The 15,340-nt window shown below is 39.0% G+C and overlaps 2 protein-coding genes across 4 annotated transcripts; one reads left to right on the top strand and one right to left on the bottom strand.

Moving 5' to 3' along the window:
* Positions 1 to 268: 268 nt before the first annotated feature.
* LOC108150349 lies at positions 269 to 5,002 on the bottom strand. Of its 2 annotated transcripts, XM_017278481.2 has the most exons (4): positions 4,658 to 5,002; positions 2,993 to 3,631; positions 2,234 to 2,750; positions 269 to 2,178 (listed from the first exon to the last, which is right to left on the bottom strand). In XM_017278481.2, exons 1-3 carry the CDS (start codon positions 4,818 to 4,820, stop codon positions 2,266 to 2,268), a joined length of 1,287 nt encoding a protein of 428 aa, XP_017133970.1. In that variant the 5' UTR covers positions 4,821 to 5,002; the 3' UTR covers positions 269 to 2,178; positions 2,234 to 2,265. The 2 variants fall into 2 exon arrangements, with proteins under 2 accessions (XP_017133970.1, XP_017133969.1); XM_017278480.2 differs by having other exon boundaries at positions 269 to 2,750; positions 4,658 to 5,001.
* Positions 5,003 to 5,153: 151 nt separating this feature from the next.
* Positions 5,154 to 6,974, top strand: LOC108150350. 2 transcript variants are annotated; one of them, XR_001774668.2, is made up of 3 exons: positions 5,154 to 6,048; positions 6,183 to 6,234; positions 6,309 to 6,974. XR_001774668.2 is itself a non-coding variant. In XM_017278482.2 (3 exons), the coding sequence occupies exons 1-3, from the start codon at positions 5,611 to 5,613 to the stop codon at positions 6,510 to 6,512; spliced, it is 333 nt and encodes a 110-aa protein (XP_017133971.1). In that variant the 5' UTR covers positions 5,154 to 5,610; the 3' UTR covers positions 6,513 to 6,974. The 2 variants fall into 2 exon arrangements, 1 of the variants encoding a protein (XP_017133971.1); XM_017278482.2 differs by having other exon boundaries at positions 5,154 to 5,687.
* Positions 6,975 to 15,340: the final 8,366 nt, after the last annotated feature.

Below are 15,340 nucleotides of genomic sequence, written 5' to 3'. Positions count from 1 at the left end.
AGTGAGTGTGTTTGTGTGGGAGCGTGTGGGCGTGGAAAATGATTTGAGTGTGCGTGTATGTATGGGTGTTAAGTGCGTGTGTATGCGTACTTCCTGCGGAAAGAAATCACCTACCGAGCATTTAGGCAAGCGAAATTTTCCCGGCTCACGTTCCACTCCAAAGCCATTACACTGGCTCCTTGCAAAAATATTAGTATCCGCCGAATATGCTACCTTTCTCCGTTAATTCCTTGGTAAGGTAAAATAATATCGTTTATTAAGTATTATATATATTTTAAGCTGATATATATTTTATTGTATTTAATATGAAGCATTGCGTTTCAAAATAACAATGTTATCATTTAACAAATAATTCAAAAGCGAACTACAGAAATTAATTCTTAGGAATTCTTAGGTTGCAAAACCTAAATGGGCCCCTTGACACCTACAATCTTATAAAAACATTAAAAAAGGTCTCAAAACGAAAATAAATGTGTGATATTTTAGTGTTCATAGAAATAATTAAATTTCTCGAAACAGATTACATTTGCCCAATGCACCTATTTTCCTTTATTGCTTATGTAAGCCAAGATTTAAATTTTGTTTCTTAAAAAAAATGTTTACATAAAATGAAGTTTGTTATTTAAGCTGTTAAATGTTCTCTGGCATTCTTATACAAATTTTACATTGTAGCTAACAAATCGCTAGCATTTTTTTTCCAAAGTAAGGACATAGCATCCTGGTTTCTGGCACCTGGATTATTACTAACATTTTCGCACGTACGCATCTGAAAACCATTTAAATAACGCTCCATCATCTAACCAACCCACGGCTGTGTGGAAACTTTTACACGGCAGCGCTGTTGCTCCGGGCTGCTGCGCTTCATGGACTCCTAGACTCCTGGATGGGATGGGTTATCCAACATCCAACATCCACCACCCCAACCACCCAGCTTTTCCATCCCTTTTTTCCGACCTGACTGGCGTTGATAAATGCACGGAGCATAAAAGTTTGAACAAACTACTTGAGTTTTTAGGCAAATTTTCGCCTCGAACTAGAACGTAAAACGTAGCCAACTACTTTCCACTTTACCTGGCGTCGTGCCACGCCCCCCTTTGCGGCACCGCCCACCGCCCCACGTCACGCCCCTTTTACAAATCGCTGGGCCCATTAGAGGCTTGGCAAAAACGCCGCTAAATGCGACGTGAATTATTTAAGGCACGTGTGTTGTGCAGAATGCGGCAAATTCGACAGTAAAATGCATTTATTATTGAAGATATTGTCGGAGTCTGCGGAGGTTGGAGAGGGGAGGGAGCGAAGAAAGGGGGGGGAGGGGGCCAATTATGTGGGTGGCTTTTTGGGCGGACGGTTAGGGGCGGGCAACATTTTGATAAACGTTTTACAGTTTGAGAACTTTTCTTCTCTCTGGACTGGCACGTGATTGGAATTACGCGTGTTGCGCCCTTGGCCCTCAGCCAGAAATTTACACAAATCCACAAAATGCTGGATGGATGGGGGCGAAGCAGAAGCAGAAGCAGAGCTTTATTGGATGAGTCGGTTGTGCCAGTGTGTGTACACCGAGTGGAACATGTTTGGCAGTTTGGCAATCGACAAATGTTGCACACACTGTGAGAATTAGCATAATTTAGTTTTCGCGCTCGGAGCTTTCTTGAATCTCCAATCCGTCGCATCGCATCACGATTATCGAAATTGATTGAGTGCAAAGCACTTCGGGTGGAATAAATCTTTTTCCATTCAGATATTACAATCGGGTTCTTGTGGAAATTGATATTGGTGAAATATATAGGGACGGACCGTAATCCAACCAGAATGGTTTCAATTTCATTATCGAATTGAAGCCCCTTAATTCAATATCAATTCACTAAACAATTTCAACTCAAGAACATAGCGTTATTAACTTTTTCATTTCTAAAAGATTTGCCCTTTTTTTTTCTTACAAATTATAAAGTCTCCTATTTTTTCAACTCCACCTGAGAATAAACATTAAAGGAACGAACAATTCTTTAACAATTAAAAGGTGGTTTAAATCGTTAAGTAACAAATTGTTTCAAGCAAATATAATTTTTTCAAAATAATTAATCAAATAGTAAAATATTAATTAAACAAAAAAAGTCTAAGATCTGCAAAAAAAAAATTAAAGAAAAAGTAAACGTTTGAATTTCTGTAGAGCTAATTTCACTAGGGTAAATAATAATGATGTATAATTTTTTTTTATCTTTTTTCTCATGTTTACCTAGGGGGTGGCTGTTTCCAATTTCTCAGTCTTCAGTTGGCAGCTGGCTCGCCTGCGCCGTGGACGTGAAGGATCATCTCAAAGGGATCCCACTCGAGATCAGACTCGTGCTTGACCCGCCGGCGAATGGCCTGTGGATGGTGGGGGTGGGGATGGTGCATGGCCAGCGGCGGCTGGTGTCCTTCGTGGTGATGCTGCACCAATCCGATGGGCATGTCCTGGGCGTGCTCCACCAGCCCTGAAGGGGGCGGTGGTGGACGGTAGTGGTGCAAGTGCTGCGATGGGTGGTGTTGCGGCTGCTGGTGGTGCTGCTGCTCACTAACGATCTCCTGGATCTGTTCGCGAGTCTGTTCCCGCTCGTCCACCTTCTTTAGCAGGATCTCACGCATGAAGGACATTCGCTCAAAGTGCTCCCACGTGGAACGGAATCCTTGGTTGGAATACTGGGCGTGGCGCTCCTTCTGCAGCTCATCCACATACCGTTGCTTGATGATCGACCAGCGAGTCTGCATAAGAGCTGCACAGAAAACAAAATTTTGAGAAATTCGGGAGAAGCTTTTAAAAATTAGTTTGCACTCTAAAAATATATTATAGAAGTTTGTTTAATTAGAAAACTTTTAGATGTCTGTAATAAAGTAGCATTTAGGGACCATAAGTTTAAGACTTTAAATAAAGCTTTAAAATGTTCTTTGAATAATTGCATTACTTATTGACCATGGATATTTTATGGATGTATAACACTCCTGTGAAGCTACTTACTCGGGGTTAATCCCATCTCGATGGCCGCCTCCTTCCAAACGGCCGAGGTTCGACTCTGGCCCTGCCCCTTTTCACTACGCTGGCGTCCCGCCCAAAGCGAAGGACGCGTTTTGATGGCATCGATGATACGCCCGCGCATACTATTATGCAACGAACTAGGGCGTCCCAATTTCCGCGGAGGCGTGGCCACAGTCTCCAACGTCACTGCAGCCGGCGGTGGGACCAAACCCGTAAAAGCGGTATAGGTCATTCCGTGACCTTGTCCATGGGTCGGCTGAGCGATGAGATGTGGCAGTTGGGGGACGGTGGGTGTGGCAGCGCTTTGTAGCCAGCTAAAACTGCCGCTGGGACGTCCACGTCCATGGGATGCGCTGGGCAAAGGGGGTGGCGGTGCTGAAGCAGCGGGTTCCTCCCCAACGGGCGGTATCTCAGATGCAGTGGGCGGGTCATCGGGGGAGGCGCCACCTCCACCACCGCTCGACTGGGCACCCACGATCTTGGCCACCGTTATGTTGTACATGAAGGACATGGGCTCGAAGTGCTCCCACTTGGTGTTGAAGCGATCCTTGTGCAGGATCTGGCGGTGGACCAAATTGTGGTAGTGGTACTTCATCTGGCTCCAGATCGATTGAAGTTTAACTGATCAAATTAATTATAAACGTATATTACAATTTAAATGTTTTAAAAACCATAGAGAGCAAGTGTCATTAATTTATAAACGATAGCAAAACTTTAAATAAGGTAGAGTTCCTTTCTTATCCTTTAATAACAATTGAAAATAATTCTCAATATTCATCTAAATCACCATGGTGTTTTAATTTGATAGAAATATATATTTATATTGTGAATTCTTCTGTACTCTTCATGAATATTACAACATCTAATGGCGTGTTGCAGACAATCAAGACTATGTGTGTACAAGTATGTTTTGTGACCCACCCAATTGCATTTATCAAAGTATGTTGCACCAGTCAATTATTTTTATTGCGAAAGCTTCAATTTACATTATATAGTGGTGAAAACTCTTCTATTATTCCAAATGGAGGGAGACCTCCGATTCCTTTTCGACGTGCCCTCTGGCTATTTTTAGACCAAACACATTGACGTGAGAAGAGAAAAAATAAGTTTAATTATTGAGGAATAATCTAAAATCGGTAAACCTATTTTGTTTCAAAATAAATCGAACCCTCATTATTTATTTTATTGTAAACTATATTTTTTAGGTCAAAATTTGTTATTAATAAATAATTATTATTGTAAGAATATATATAAATCAACGGTGGGTTCTGAGCACTAGAATTTCTTGCCAAAGTCAAATGTTTTACACCCCAGTTCAAAAGCCAACTTAAAATTACATATGTATAAGCGAATGTACATATTTATCCCGATTGTTTACTTCGATTTTGAAAAGATAGAACAAAATTGAAGTGATTTAAATTTCTAAACCATGTTGAAAAGTCAACTAAACTTTTACATTAAGAGTTTTCGAAAATTGAATACCCCTTGAGAAGCCATGTCTCCGCCACTGGACGCGCACTAAAAGAGAACGCGAAAACAGAGTGCAAAAGCCAGCAACAAATCGGTACCGGTCGCGAGTGGGAGAATGGATCAGTGCCGCAGATTGTGAAGGGGGTTTTAATGGACTGTCATCCTTTTCGCACTCACCTGTCGGCACGTGACCGCCAAACTGCTCTGCGATCTCCGTCCACATGGGCGATGTGACACTGCGGCACATATGCAGCTTGTTGTTGGAGTCCCAGATCTCCGGGTATTTCTTGATCGCCTTCAAAAGCTGGGCACGATTTACAAACGGATCCTCCTTGGGCATGGTCACACTGGCACTAAACTGGCCACACTGGCACTGCACACCGGGATGATTATTCCAAAAGGCTACGAGAACGCCGGCGGAGCAAAACTGCGTCCTTTGACATCAATTATCGGCGAATAACTGAAAGTAGAGTTTGCAAAAATATGCGAATTGAAAATGAAAAGGCACAGCGATTGAGGAAAATAGAGAAAACGATGACGGCGACGACGACGCCAGCTTTTCGTTGTGTTTGTTGTTGCTGCCTCGATGCCGAAGAGATTGGAAAGGCAGCGAAAGCGTACACGAGATGAGATACACAAAATGCAGGCGAGAAGAGAGAACAGGGAGAATGTGCAAAAAAATAAAGAAAGAAGACAACAACAAAAAAGAGGCAGCAGCGACGTCAGTTTTACATACAAAAGTCTCCCGCTCGTGTAGGTGTATGAGTAATGTGAGTGTGTAAGATGGCAGGGCGAAAAAGCAAAACAGACAAAAGCAACCAGACCAAAGAGGAGACAGACAAAAAGCAACAAAACACCGCCGCAGCAGCGAAGCTCAGAGCTGCAAAAAACCGAAAAACAACAGAGAAGAAAAGCACGGAAAGAAGAAGAAGAAGGAGGAGAAAAAAGCAACGGGCAGCCAGCCCAAAAGAAAGGCAACGATAAACAAGCTACCTCTCTTTCGTTCGGGGACTGTCGCTCTCGCTCCAACTTGGAGCCAACGAAAAAGAGTTTGTTGGAGGGGGGAGAACGGGGGAGCATTAGAAGCAGCGAAAAGCGAAACAAAAGAGCAGCGAAGAGTGCAGAGCAAAATGCAGGTCCGCAAAACGGAGAGCAGAGAAATCCACGATGACCGAAGTCGAGTGGCAGTGAAGGTGTCCAAAGGAGGGTGAGTGGGGCAGGGGGCCAAAGAGAGTGGGAGAGGTAGGCAGGGACCCGGAGTCCGAAGCCCGGCTGTCTAAACCGGAGACCCAGCAAAACTACAACAACTACGACGACCAGGGCAAACAACAACTGCAGCACGAACACGTAACAAAGTGACGAAGTAACCGACCGACAGTGGGGCGATGGAGGAGGCACAGTGGGACCGACAGTAATGCACGTTCGGCAGTAATGTCACATCTGGCTAGGACTTGGAGATGAAGCTTGCTATAATTTTGCAAAGTAAACTTTTAGCGATAATCTAGGTTCGGGAACTCCAAACTATAAGAACCCCATGTAGGACCGACAAAGCACGAGAAGCCAAAAGTGTATGTATTTTTAACTATTTAAAATGGTATACAACTTTTTTTTAATATTTAAAACAACAAAAAGGGAACTAACTTAAAAATAGTGTTACGTTTTAAACGGATAATGAATTCCATTTATAAAATACATATTTCAGGCACGGATCCAGGTCCAGGTTCCAAATAAACAGAGATTGTAAACTCCTGAAAGTATGCTGTTAAAAATAGAACATCGTCATATGGTATTTTTTTATAATTTTGTATTTTTCGATTTTTTTTAATAGATTGAGTTGATTTTTGCAAAAAGCGGCTGCACTGATGGTTGGGTTGCTCGGTCGTTTGGTCGGTTCGTCGTTTGGCCGTTTTGGGTGCTGTGCGTGTGTTTGTGCGAGTGTACGTGCAATGAACCCGCAACTACAACTGCACACAATTGCATCACGCACACTCGCACGACCGCCCACACACGCACACACCAAAGGCACTGGTAGTGGTAGCGCTTCGTAGGCGCAGCGTTCATTTACTCAGTGCCCCAGACCCCGATGGCGAGCAGCGACCCACAGCACACCTCCCCCACCAACACCCTACCATCTCTCACTACCCCACCTACCACCTACCTCCCACCTCCCTGCCGCCACCCACTAGATATCTACATTCAGCGGGCGAGAACGAGACTGCAAAACAAACAAGATTCGGCATAAATCAGAGGTGGTCAACTATTTACATAGTGGGGTGTTTGCGTTCGGGAGCGGATTTGTATTACTTAAAATAAGCCAAAGAGCGGCCATTACAACGTTTCCAAATTTAACAAAAAAGATCGGGAGAAAGTTCGCATTTAGTGTTTACGATGCTTTTTTGGATCATTGCTTAAAAGTTGATTAAGAGTTACTGACCTTTCGCAAATTCAATTCATACAAATAATTTATATTTGGACAAATATGTATAAATTCATTAAATCAGATTTTATTGACCTATTACAACTTTAATATGTTTTTAAATATTTTACAAATTTTAGTTTAAAATAAGTCGTTTGCGTAACTAATTAAGTTGACTAAACTATTGAAGTTAAGTTCATTAAACTATTTAAATTCAAAAAACTTATATAGTTCATTATGTCTTAACTAAAACATATTTTAAGCTTACCTAATAGTGTACAAAGACTGAACAAATATTAAAGTTCTAAAATCAAAATATTTCGATAAAACTTAAACAAAAGAACAAAATGTTTATGGGGTAAACATTATTATTAATTTTAGTATCACATGTTTATGCACAACTCGTTTTAAGACACCAATTAGATGGCTCCGCTATCATAGCAGAAACCCCCCACAGAGCGATTAATTTGTAGTCATAAAAAAATGGATTGGCTCACATGGTAGTTATATCCGACGATAGCGACCATCAAACGACATCGAAGATGAAAGTCATTCAAGAATCGATTCGCTAAGTGCCAATTGCCCAGTATATGATGCGACTGTACGAAATGGTCGCTATTTGCTGGCATAATTTAGCAATGAAATTGGGGTCGGATTGGGGATGGGCTACTTATCCGTGCTCCCGCTTAATTATTCAACGACAATGGCAATTGTCAATGGCGACTCTATCAATCCGAGATGGCCACTCCACTGTGCCACATCCCCGTGCATTTGTAATGCGGCTGTTAATGTTTTTAATGCCCCCCGTTTTATTGGCTACTGTTGCGAGCTATCTCTGTGGCCCTGGATCCGTAAATATATCTGGGAGATGCCGTAACTATGAGCTTCCCCCACCGAGCCGCATAATGAACGCACACGCACTTTCTTATCGGCCAAAAAATAGGGAGAGGGACGGCGTCTTTAATTTTTATGGCAGCATAAATGGTCCACCGTAATTTGCTAGATTAGAATTAATTTGAGTCGCAGTTGGGCAGTCTGGGAAGAAGTTTGAGCAAGTACAGTGAAGCCAGCTTTTGGTTGGATAAAACGAGAGAAAAAAGTTTCAAAAATAAAAACATTGATTTACTGCAAATGGAATTTCAAAATTATTTCATTTTATACAAATGCAATTATTATTTTTTAGGTTGGCAACCCTAGCTAATATAATTCATACATATACGCATTGCTGTAAAAACTTAAATTTCTACAAAAATTTTATAGATCAGTAAAAATAATTAAGCTTTCTAAAATTGTATATCTTATTAAATCCGTTTCTGATTTATTGTAATAAATCTCAAGAATGACTTGCTTATCGTCGCTTTTATTTATAATCGGAATAGCTATTTCAACTTTTTTATATATAAAAATTTAAAGTCAAATTACTATTATTAGTTTCTTTATCAATTATTATTTGTTAATTTTTCCCTATATCTTTGGAAGTGGCACTATGTTCATAATTCTGTGTTCTGCCAATGCCTGTGGACAAACTTCGACAGTAAAAAATAATGTATCTGGGGATGGATTCGGCCCATGTCGGCCGCACATCAACTGCAGGCAGATAGAGGGGCTGCTGGTCCCAGGTTCCAGATTGAGGTCCAGAGCCAGAGCCAGACCCAGGCACAGGCAAAGGCACAGGCACAGGCTCCACATCAATTGTCGTTTTGCGGATCGGCAGGGACCATGGAGCTATCTGCTGTCTGTTGCCTTTGTTGGGTTTTTATTTTCATTTATGCTTTTTAAGTGCTTCATTAAAATCGCGTACGGCAACGGGGGCTGTGGGGCGAGGAGACCTTTGTCAGCGTCATCATCGTGGCACACACAGGCAACAACAAAAAGTATCTTTCGGATACATGTCCAAAAAGCAACGAAAGAAAGCAACATGGCACAAAGAAAAAAAAAACGCCAGCGACGACGGTGAAAATAAATAAAAAGAATTAAATCCAAACATGTTTTTACTCAGTCCGCTTGGTGGCTCTGGCTGTGCCTTAAAAAAATAACAAAAAATCAGTGGAAAAAATCAAACCAACATTAACTGAGAAAAACATTGTGGTTTTCAATCAATATTAAAAGCAAAATCTATTGTTGTTACAGAGTTTTCAGAGATTGAGAAATGTTTTATAGTTCGATTAACTTAAGATTCTTTATTTGGATTTATCAACTATAGAGCAGACCAAAATTTTAAACAAATTGTTATATTCTAATGAATGAATTTAAAGTAAAGTTTTGACGTTCCTTTTTAAATTTGTTTTTCAAAACTTCAAATAAAAATGTCCCTTATGTTATATATAAATTAAGAACATTTTTTTTTTTAATTACAAACTTTCAGTTGAATTCTAACCTATTTGTTGGGAGATAATTTTTAAAAAATGTATGATACTATATTTTTCTTTCGGTGCAGAGTTCGAGATCATGCTAAAACTCCAACTCGAATCGTAGCTCCAACTCCGGTTTCAAGCCTATGTCCCCTGCATCTGTATCTGTATCTCAGGGTGACAGTGTGTGTTTTATCTTCGACTGCGTGGCAATAAGTGTGCCCCGTTCCTGAGGCAGTGCAAAAAAATCAAAAACAAAAAACAAAAAAACAGAAAACAGCATTAACCATCTTGTTGTTGTTTTTTAAGGTGCGCATATAAAGAGGCCTTAACAGCCAGCCATCCGACCAGTCTTTGGTCCGTTTCCCCATCCTCGGTGAATCACAGTGGATTAGGTCGACGAAGTGCGCTGTCAAAAGTATACATGCAGCGGATTAGGCTTAAGTAATATGTGGGCGGTAGAATTATATCCCACTATAATACAATGAATGCAAGGAAAAGAAAAAAACATGGAAAAGACTTTTGTGTTCCGAGAAGATTGCAGAACAAAATATATATTTGATTTGGCTTTAATTCCGTAACTTTCATTGGAACTTACTACAGCTAATTAGAATATATTTAAGTTTTTTTTTTTAAATTTAGAAGAATTTGTTAGAAACAGTTTTAAAGTTATAATAAAATTAAGTTCGTTTGTATGTTTTTTACTATTTAGGGATTTTATACTAAAGCTCGTAAAAGAAAACTGCGAATAATTGTATTCCATGTGAAATTTTGTTTAGGGGTCGGCTCTTGGTGAATTATTTATGAGTGTAAAACCCTGAAACTCGCCCACAGTGCAATGGCACCGATTGCCAACGTCAGAGATAACAACAGCAACTCCAAACAGCGACAGCAGAAACAGCAGAGGATCGCATTTAAGGCGCAGCATCGCATACAAGAAGCGAATCCATCCGCACTGTGGGACACGGGTGAAGTGGAGTGGAGTGGAGTGAGTTCGCAACTCCTTTTCATCCTCATGCCATGTGCAAATCACATACAGTAGCAAAAAATTTCGACAGTTATTTACGATTAGCACAAAAGATACGAGACATGACATGCGCTGAACGGAGCTGGGGACTGCGGTTTGGAAATGGTTATGTGGTATGGGGTATAAGGCTCGGGGATCCGTGGATGGGGGACTCAAACTGGGGACAGATCGGACAGACCCGAACCTGGAACTCAGCTTCAGATACAGCTACAGCCCCGGCCTACGCTCCCCATCTGTGCCGGCTACTGTTCCAGCGGATTCGTGTTGACTCAGCGGGTGTCGTCGGGCCAAAGATCTCCGCTCTTCAGGTATACTCTACTTGTATTTATACATGCACTCTACAAGATACAATCTCAGCCAGAGTAATAGCAACTAAATTTGAGATCTGACAAATAGAACCCAAAAACCATCTTATTTTGGTCTTTTTTTTGTAACTAAGAATATGATTTATTTTGTTTTTAAATTGTGTGAATTTTAAAAACTTTTTAGCTAGGGTGAATAAAGATTTATTTTTCTTTTCCAATTAGTCTGATTTTGATAAATAAGAGACAGACATACAGGAATAAAGAAAAGTTCGAAATAACAATTATTTTTTCTTAGTCATAATAATCAAAATTATTGCAGTTCTTATAATTTTTTTTGAATTGTTCCATTTTATTTGTTTTCCTTTTCCCTGAAATAATTTTTAATCATGCATAGCTAAATTTAAAAAAAAACTCCTTTTTATTATTTAGAAATAATCCAGCTTAACCATTTCTAGAAACCCATTCGTATATGAAATGTTGTCATTTTTCAGGGGGCCGCATCTGTACTATTATTTTTACCCCAGCTGTGGATGCACACACACTCGCAGTTGGGAAAAAAGAACACACTTATGCATGCGGGACAATGGCGATGGGGCACATTTGTTAGCCGGCTTGGCCTGCCTTTCTCCACCGCCAAGAGCTGACCTATTAAATGGGTAAACTACTTTGTGTATCGCAACATGACGATCAGTCTCTTTTGTATCTATTCGCTGTTCTAAAATGGCCCATAAAACGTGAACTTCAATGGTACAACATTATGCGCTGCGATGCTGCGATCAGCAGTTATAGAGCTGAAAATTGCAGGGCCCTATCTATTAATGGATCGTAGTCGTGCATCTGAATTTGATCACTTCAGAAGGCGAGCAGTGATTTTTATTAGGTATTATTATAAAGGCCCCATTATTTTTTGTATAACAGTGATCAAAAGAAAGTTGTTAGAAATAGTAGTATTTCTTGTGGGCATACACAATATGATAATAAAGTCTGCTATAATAATATTTCCATAATATGACCTTTCCATTTAACAAAGATTCCCTTTTCAATTTTAAAAAAATAATTTTTTTTTGGGCAAAGAAGCAATACATTTTTATGGTTAGTTTCTACGATTTGTGTTTTATTTTGTGTTAAGTGTAGACAAACTTGTCAGTATTATTAAAGAATGTAAATTCAGATCTTTAATAATTTTTGTATACTGCTTAAAAAAATCGTAATAGCTATTTATTTATCACTTAGATCGGGTAGCTCTAATTGCGGGTGCCGGACGCTTTATGGGATTTAATTAGACGCCTCTCTAGCCGCAGTCATTAGAGCACTTGGCCTTTTCCGCCCAGAAGGTTCCGGAGTGCAGGCAAATTTATGGTCCTCCTCCGCCCTCCGCCCTCCGCCCTCCGGCTGGCCATTTGCAGAAACTCGTACCTGGAGCTCCTGTCCGGCTGTCGGGCTACTGAATAATTTAGCCGCGATAATAAGCGGCTGGTAGCCCAGTGTCCACCACTGCCAGGATCGCATTTTGCCATAGAAAAGGCTAGCAAAAAAAGTAGTGAAAATAAAAAAAAAAAAAAAACAATTTATCGAGTCGTGCGTCCTGTTGCGTGCCATGCAATTTAATTGCGGTTTTCGGGGGCGTGGCAGGGACGCCTCCTCCCATCGCAGCACATCCCCTTTGCGTGCATTTTAATGCACTTTATCATTCGCCTCTGGCCCCGTGTTTTATTATTTATATTTACTATAATTTTCCCAAACGGCCGGCAATAAAAGCACAATATAAGCAGCCATGGAACAGTAGCGAGCAATGTGGAGGCAGGGCAAATAGAAGCGAAATAATTATAATTAAATACATTTTTACGTGCCATTTTACCGTTTGCAGGTTTTTCCTTATGCAAATAAATAATTGCGTACACCTTTTTCCATGGCGAGTTTAAAACTAAAAGCTCAAAGAAAAGAAATAACAAAAATGGAATATAAAACAGAAAAAAGCGAAGGCAATTAATAAAGTTGGCCATCGGACTGAGAATGAAAAGCTGAATCTATGAATAAATCAAGAGGCTATTGCAATCTTAAATTAAAGCATGTTTATTACGATTCTGTCGGTGGATTTTCAAAGAAATTTATTTGAATATGGCCAAGCAGCATGTGGTTCATCCCTAATTGTTGCAATTATTTTCAATTATACTTCATTTTACACTTATATTATATAAGCTAATTTAATGCAACGATTACCAAGAAAATAAATGTGTTTGAAAATAAATCATAAAAGTCTTCAGTTTTATATGATCTTAATTAGCATTTTATTAGTGATCTTATAAATTCTTTAGAGTGGAACTGTAAGATAATGAATAATAACTCGGGCGTGGTTTTTTTTATTACTTTATTAATATGACAAAAAAAAAAGTTAATATAATAGAGAAGCTCCCAAAAATATAATATTCTTAGTTTTGGAAACAGTTTTGTGCTGACACATTTGATATGAAATTTGATTAATTTCGTCACCTGATGACACTTGCTGATAAGGCATTCAAATTAAAATGATTGATACTTAAATTGTTTTAATGACTCATTAAATACAAATTACACCTAATCGGTGACATTCTCCTCACCTTCTTCATTTCCCGGGTACGTATTTTCCGAATTGTTCTCGTGGGTGAGTGAGTAGACATGTTTAGTTTTTCTCATGCGGGGAAACGCTCCGTCATTCTCCCCTTTCCATATTTTCCTCTTCGTGTTATTTTATTTAGGTTTCTTTTTTTTGGTTTCTGTTTGAAAAACAAAATTGCGTGCCGATGCAAGAAGGCAAAACACGCATAATGGATAAATGCGAACAACAACGGCAAGCCAAAATGAACAAGAAATAAATTCTAATTGCGTGCTTTTGGCATAAAATCAAAATTCGTTATAAAAATGCGAAAAGTGAAGGAGCAAGGCAAGCCGAACACAATCACACAAATCACCAACAAAAGGCCAAAAATTGCCTGCCAAATATGCTCAGAATAAAGTCAAACAAATACCTAAAAGAAATAACATTGTTTTTTTAATATGAGTTGGGTTGAACGAAGCATTTCTACTCTTTCTGGGAATAATGAATATTCCAGGCATAAAAACGCATAATTTTTAAAATATGAATAACATGTTTATGTATTGTTAATATAATTGGTTGAATTTATTTCATATTTTTAAAATAATAAACTATTTTAACAAGCCTTAACGCTCTGCTTTTTTAACTAGATGCTTTAATATACACTGCTACTATTTGAGTTCCCTTAGAACTAAGGGTAATATTATTTTTTCTGACGTTAGAAATTGTAAAATATTTTCAAAGATATTAACAAATACATGTCTCATTCAAACTACTATTTAAGTTGTTATTATTATGTATTTCCTTTTAAAAGTATAGTTTGTTCTTTAAAAATAAATATAATTTTTAGAATTAGTGGTAAAATAATTTCCTACAATGATGAGGTTTGATGATGATGAGTCGTAAGAAGAATTGTCACTAAAAAAACCAAAATTTGTAATCTCCAGTTCTTCATGTGATTTAAAGTCATGTTTTTGGCCATTCGGATATCTCTCTTAAAAAGGGTGTTTTGAAAAAATCAGTTTTAATAAACGTGTCAGGCAACAAGGAGAGGCAACGGTAGCGGCTATATATATACACTTTAAATGTATATATGCCCCAACGTGTGTGTGTGTGTGTGCGTGCATGCAACGCATTAATTATGAATTTAATTCACCCAGGCTTTTCGGTTGTGTGGAAAAAGGGGGCATGAAGGGGGAGGGGGACACGCAGGCAGGCAAGTGGCAAAGTCAACAAATGTGCAACGGACACAATTTTCTCAATGCACAAACACGAGGGCAGCCCGCGGCCAAATGGCTTTGCTCCTTCCCCATATTTTAACCCCTTGCCGCCGCCCCTTAACCCCTCGTTGGCCACCAGCTCCAACGATGTCTTCGGTGCCTTTGCCACTTTTTCGTAATTTTTCATTGGAAATATCGCGCTACGCAGTTGATTGCAGCATTTAATTAAAGCAACAGCAACAGAAGGAGCAGCAGCAACAACAGCAGCAGCAACAACAACAAGTAATGCTGCAACAGCAACAATTGAGGAGCTGCACACCCAAATAAAAATTTAATAAACATTTTATGCATAATATGCATAATATTTTTTCATCATCGTTATTATTCATTTTATTTTAAAGTTTGTTATAAACTTTAATTTTATATTTGTTCAAGCCTTGAATTAAATTTTATTTTTTTTTTATGATTATTGAACTAGTTTAATAAAATATATTTCTTCTTCTGAGAACGAGTTTAATAAAATAATATAAGAAAACAAAGTATTTTTATTATTAAAAAAAATAAACATTTGATAATAAAAATAAATAAATAAGACCTAAACTGTAAAACATATTTGAGGACATTGCAATTTTGTTCTGTGCATCCGCAAGAACAGCATTAACAATTGCAATAACAATAACAACATCAACAGAGTAAGAAGCAAAAAGTAAAATAAAATCAAGGCGAAAAGCGGCAGAAGTAACATCCTCAGGCAACAACAAAGCATAACAACATGTTGCCGAGATATTTATGCGCAACACTTGACAGATTTATTTATGTGAGGTTATGTTTGTGTGTTGATTTTGCGCGGCTGCGGATATATGTGTGCACGTATGTGTATATATGTTTGTGCTCCATGCTCAATCATTCTGGAAATCGGACTGGAAGGGTGGACGGGGGGTGGAGGCATCAAAGAGATAACGAAAAATG

This window comes from Drosophila elegans, unplaced genomic scaffold, assembly GCF_018152505.1.
Source record: "Drosophila elegans isolate 14027-0461.03 unplaced genomic scaffold, ASM1815250v1 contig_208, whole genome shotgun sequence".
Classification (NCBI taxonomy): Eukaryota; Metazoa; Arthropoda; class Insecta; order Diptera; family Drosophilidae; genus Drosophila; species Drosophila elegans.
Note: the sequence above shows the minus strand (reverse complement) of the source record. Positions and strands in the feature narration are given on the sequence as shown.

Excerpts from the sequence above, each read along its gene's own strand:
- LOC108150349 (XM_017278481.2), bottom strand. The coding sequence starts at position 4,820 with ATGCCCAAGGAGGATCCGTTTGTAAATCGTGCCCAGCTTTTGAAGGCG. Across the intron at positions 3,632-4,657 it reads TGGCGGTCACGTGCCGACAG|TTAAACTTCAATCGATCTGG; the intron begins GTGAGTGCGAAA and ends TAATTTGATCAG. Across the intron at positions 2,751-2,992 it reads CGAGATGGGATTAACCCCGA|CTCTTATGCAGACTCGCTGG; the intron begins GTAAGTAGCTTC and ends TTTTCTGTGCAG.
- LOC108150350 (XM_017278482.2), top strand. The coding sequence starts at position 5,611 with ATGCAGGTCCGCAAAACGGAGAGCAGAGAAATCCACGATGACCGAAGT. Across the intron at positions 5,688-6,182 it reads GTGAAGGTGTCCAAAGGAGG|GCACGGATCCAGGTCCAGGT; the intron begins GTGAGTGGGGCA and ends TACATATTTCAG. Across the intron at positions 6,235-6,308 it reads GAGATTGTAAACTCCTGAAA|ATTGAGTTGATTTTTGCAAA; the intron begins GTATGCTGTTAA and ends TTTTTTTAATAG.